The 5,457-nt window shown below is 34.0% G+C and overlaps 1 protein-coding gene across 1 annotated transcript in view; it reads left to right on the top strand.

The window, feature by feature from the left end:
• The first annotated feature begins 709 nt into the window (after positions 1-709).
• Positions 710-5,457, top strand: part of LOC136838959 (uncharacterized) — a 15,810-nt gene continuing 11,062 nt past the window's right edge. Inside the window, exons 1-2 of the mRNA XM_067104652.1 lie at positions 710-831; positions 1,601-1,734. Coding sequence (XP_066960753.1) covers positions 710-831; positions 1,601-1,734 — 256 coding nt within the window. The remainder of the gene's footprint in view (positions 832-1,600; positions 1,735-5,457) is intronic.

Below are 5,457 nucleotides of genomic sequence, written 5' to 3'. Positions count from 1 at the left end.
AAGATGGAATTGAGTCTTGTAATGCAATTGTTTCACAAGGGTAGGGGCAGAACACAAAGAGCCAGACAACAGGATTCTGGAAAAAATTCCAGGCCAGCATTCATTTACACAAAGACTTTCTCTCACATGAAACTAATTATTCACAATGGAGGGAATTATTAATTAGGTTTAATTAGCACATGGTAACACTATGGTGGGAATGCTCTAATTTTTATCATAGGACAAACTTAATTCACGCCTGGACAAAGCCATGAGGGGAAAATGTGCTTGCTAGGATGGGGGAAATAAAGGGACTTTGTTAAGGAGAATGAAAATTTGGAGACTGAGAACTGAGAGAAATTCAGGAAAAGGAAAAGAACACTGGAGTTACTTGCGACTTTAGGACGTACCTTATTGCATATGTGCGTGGAGCTCGCTTGCAGAAGATGGATTCAGGCCGCTCTTTTAGAAGTTCCGACACGTGGCCAGGGGGGTAGGATAAAAAGCACCAGAGTTAGTGTGGTTAAGAGTGAAGCGACCTTGCACTTTGGTGCCAGGGAAGGGAGTGAGAGCAAGTCAGGTCACGGCATCGCCCCCTTGATTCTCGCAGCCTGCACAGGGCAGTGGTACACCTGAAAGAAGCAAGTTACAGGCCAGCACAAAGGTCATAGGAAAATAGGTCTCACAGTTAAGACTAACTAAGGGTCAGACTAGCAGCCCATTTACTATCATGACCTGTCCTTGTGCCCTAACGGCTTTCTGTTCCCCAATATCGTACGATATTGGGGTATCATACAATATTGGGGTAGGGAGCCTACATTCTGTACCCCCTAGCAGTTCCTCGTTGGGAGAGTGGGTTCCGTTCTCAGCTAGCATTCTGCTGGCCGCGAGTTCGAATCTCCGACCGGCCAATGAAGAATTAGAGAAATTTATTTCTGGTGACAGAAATTCATTTCTCGTTGTAATGTGGTTCGGATTCCACAATAAGCTGTAGGTCCCGTTGCTAGGTAACCAATTGGTTCTTAGCCACGTAAAATAAGTCTAATCCTTCGGGCCAGCCCTAGGAGAGCTGTTAATCAGCTCAGTGGTCTGGTTAAACTAAAGTATACTTAATTTTGTACCCCCTAGCAGGGGTCTCCTCCAGCCGCCATGAAATTTGACTTCCTAGATGGGCTGGAGAGACGAATATCTAAAGACGCATATACACACACACACACACATTATATATATATATATATATATATATATATATATATATATATATATATATATATATATATATATATATATATGTGTATATATATATATATATATATATATATATATATATATATATATATATATATATATATATATATATACATATATATGAAGTTCCTGACAGGTTTTTTATTTTTTTGCTTTGAAAAATTTTTACAAAATTTTGAGAAAGTTGGTTGTGAATTTTAATGAGCCACAAGTCATTTATAATGTTCCCAAACTAGAAATCTAAGCTAAATTTCCCTTCCTTTTCACTGACGATTTCCGCAAAAAAAGTTGCAAAGGTCATTAGCAAAGAATTTCCTTTTGTAAATATTAAGCTTATTCCGAAAAACCCTCTAACGCCTGGGTCTCTTTTCAGATCTGAAGATAGACTGTGTCCATCTTTATCATCTAACGTCATTTATAAATATACTTGTCCCAACTGCGAGTTGGGGACCTACGTTGGATGTACGAGACGGCTACTGACAGTCCGCGTCTGTCATCAGGGCGTCAGTTATAGGACAGGATGCAGATTGTCCAGGCCTGAATTATCAAATATAAGAAATCACTCTGCAATCTGAAAAATGCAGATTGATTAGAAAAACTTGGAAATAAAACCCTCAGCCTAACACGAGGGCGAGCTTATGAATTTGGAGTCAATTTTCATAAAAGCACTCGTTCCCTCGTTAAATACCCAGATGTCTTCCACACTTCTGTTTATAATGTAATTGTTCTGCTGTTCTTTTTACTTCCTACCAGTTTTATTTTTTTTATGTTTAGTCACTTTTTAGACACATACTGGGTAGGTTTGTTTTATAGAGTATTTTAAGAAATGTGTTTTTATCTTTATAATTTTATGTAGTGACGTTCCTTTTTATTAAACAATATTATATATGCCATTGCAGCCTTGAAAATGCAATGGATTATTGCGAAACGCAGTCGGCCGCAATAAATGCTTTTATGCTTTTGATTGTCCGTGTGCCTTTCCATCCGTATATTAGGCTTCTGCTCCATCATCGTAGTATATACTGCATACACTATATATATATATATATATATATATATATATATATATATATATATATATATATATATATATATATATATATATATACAGTATATATATATATATATATATATATATATATATATATATATATATATATATATATATATATATATATATATATATATATATATATATATATATATATATATATATATATATATATATATATATATATACAGTATATATATATATATATATATATATATATATATATATATATATATATATATATATATATATAATTTATATATATATATATATATATATATATATATATAATATATATATATATATATATATATATATATATATATATATATATATATATATATATATATATACATATACGGGAAAGCATCTTTTATTTCATTTTATTGGCAAACAAAAGATTTCTGAGGAGAATCATGCTTTGCCTTTCTAATTCTTTGGCAAGCTCACTAGGGGCTACTAAATTACGCGATAGGTTACTCATACTTTTTCCAGTTTTCGTGATAATCGTTGTTATTATAAGAAAAAAAAATTCTAGAATCATGGAAATTTAATCACTTGGGGAAGGTGCTGATGGGCAAAGAAACGAGAATAGATCTTTGAATATAATAAACATAAGACTTTTATTTCCCGTATTCAGTCGGAGAAACTTTCCTGAGGCGTTACCACTATAGAGAATTTTTCTGTCCCCTAGGGCACATCTTGTACTTCTACCGTTAAAACCTGAAATTGTTTTGAAGAACAGGATGACATCCACACCAATTAGGATGCTGAGAGTATATACTGTGTGTATGTGTATGTAACATATATATTTATATATATATATATATATATATATATATATATATATATATATATATAATGTATATATATATATAAATATATAAAACAGAATGTTTGTATATTTGTTTGTCCACTATAGAAATCCAAACCAATTGACAGGCCCAGTCAAAATTTTGCACACGGCCTAGATGTCGCCAAGGAAAGTTTTATAACTGAAAATCAAACCCCTACCCCGTAGCAGACATACAAGCACAGACAAAACAAATGAAGTCTTCGTTTTTACGTCACCCTTTCCTCCAGTTTTCTGGGTTTATTCTCATTTTTCCACCTGATAAAAGCCATGGTTTAATCAAGAAATGCTTGCACATTATCTCAGTTGATCTTCAATCTGTAAAATTAACACAAACTCATTAAAATATTACAAATCACAATAAAATTACTATAAACATCAAATTGCTAATTATAAAAAACTAAAATAAAACTTAAGTGTTAACTTTACTTAAAAAGAACCACAAGAATTGTGTATAGTGAGAAATAGACCCAGTACTTAACAACCTGTTAGAGTGGAGGAGGAGGATGAAGAACGAATGACCAGGACAGAAAACCTACCCAAGACTTCAGTTATGCCAGATATAATAGAGGAGCAGCAGACACGTTGGAGTTTGAAGACAGAACCAGCCGTTTAATGCATAAAGACTCAAGGGTGGTGAGGTAGTTACTGTGGCTTGTGCCACCAATAATAAAAAAGTGTTTCTTATCAACTTCAATCTTGCATGTGGCAGCATGGTTGCTAATGTTAGAGAATTCAGGTTTGCTAATTCTCTGCCCCGATCTGAAACTACAGCATATCCCATGTGCCTGCAATATCTCGCCTGCAACAACCTTCGCAAAGAACCAACATAATACCGGGACGTCCCCGGCGCTTAAATTTGTAAATAATGTTGGATATCATGAAGGTCGGCAGTTTGTCTTTGTGGTTGAAAAATGTGCAAATCTTAAGAGGATTGACAGAGATAAGATGCATATTAAGGCAGTCAAATTCTTGCACAATTGTGTTTCAGTTTAGTTATAAACTTATTACCTAAGATAAAAGGGATGGTAGAGAATCGTTTTTTTTTCCTTTAGACATTGTAAGAGGGAGTCGGCTTAAAAATTTTATAAAAGCAGCCTGTTAATAATTTTATAAACCATATTTCCTGGATAAGAGTTCTGTTAAAAACCTTACTAAAAACTCTATCTCGTTGTGAAAAAGAGACCAGTTCGAAGAGTAACGAATAGCGCTGTAAACTATAGTGTAAATGGAGTTCAATTTAAAATTGTTAAAACATGAACTATAAAAATTATTGGCGACTCCTGCGTACAGATTTTTTTTCTATGTACCGACGTGGTAATTCACCATTGTCTCTACTGACTCAAATGTCTAAGAAAGGCAAAGAGTTGTTACTTTCATTTTCCATAGTAAATTTTATACTTTGGTGTTGTTTATTGGTATGATCTAGGAGCATCTCATTTTGCCACGGTTGTTTGAATAACACAAAAGTGTCATCGGCATACCGTCTGTAATATGCGGGTTTACACACATCTGGGCAGTTGGCTAAAAAAATTTCTTTTAAAGAAGACATAAATATGTTAGCAAAGACAGGTCCAAACTCCCAATGGGGAACCCATAGCAACTCCATCGACCTGCGAGAAGAGTTGATCGTTAAAAATAAACGTAGAGTCTCGCACAGCAAGCTCAAGAAGCGTCTTAAAAGAGTTTTCTACTAAAGCCACGAAAAATTACACGTTTTTCCAAAAAATCTTATCTAAAATAATGTTAATGGTTTCAGTTAAAGGACATTTGTAAAAAGTGATTCCATAGCATAACTAGTCACATGCAGATCACCATCCTGTAGAACTATTTGTGCATGGAGCTCGTATCCATTTTTCAGTGAGAACTGGTTATAAGCAAATTCGTTAAGTAAAGTAACTAAATATTTAGATATTGAATATGCTGGGCTATTATATGCTCCCGTAATAGGTCTAATGGGAACCCCTTCCTTGTCTATTTTAGGGAGACCATGTAAAATACTAAGTGAAGAGCCTGTTACAAGTAGTTTTTATAAGTGGTTTCATCTAAAATGCCCTCATTTTTCGATTTTCTTAAAAACCTGTTGATTTTATCATCCCTTTTATAAATTTCTAAAAAATTTGGTTCACCGAGAGACTGAAATCTGGTGTTGTCTACGAGGATGTGAATAACCTTATCAGTGTAGTCCTGCAGTACAACACCTTTACCTTATCAGGTTTGCAAATGATTAAACCTTCACGTTTGCCTACATTCTGAAGTATATTCAGATCCTCTTTTTCAAAGAACGGGGTCATCTTAAGACTTGAAAATTTTTCAACCACAAAGA

Source organism: Macrobrachium rosenbergii, chromosome 5 (assembly GCF_040412425.1).
Source record: "Macrobrachium rosenbergii isolate ZJJX-2024 chromosome 5, ASM4041242v1, whole genome shotgun sequence".
In the NCBI taxonomy this organism is placed as follows: Eukaryota; Metazoa; Arthropoda; class Malacostraca; order Decapoda; family Palaemonidae; genus Macrobrachium; species Macrobrachium rosenbergii.
Note: the sequence above shows the minus strand (reverse complement) of the source record. Positions and strands in the feature narration are given on the sequence as shown.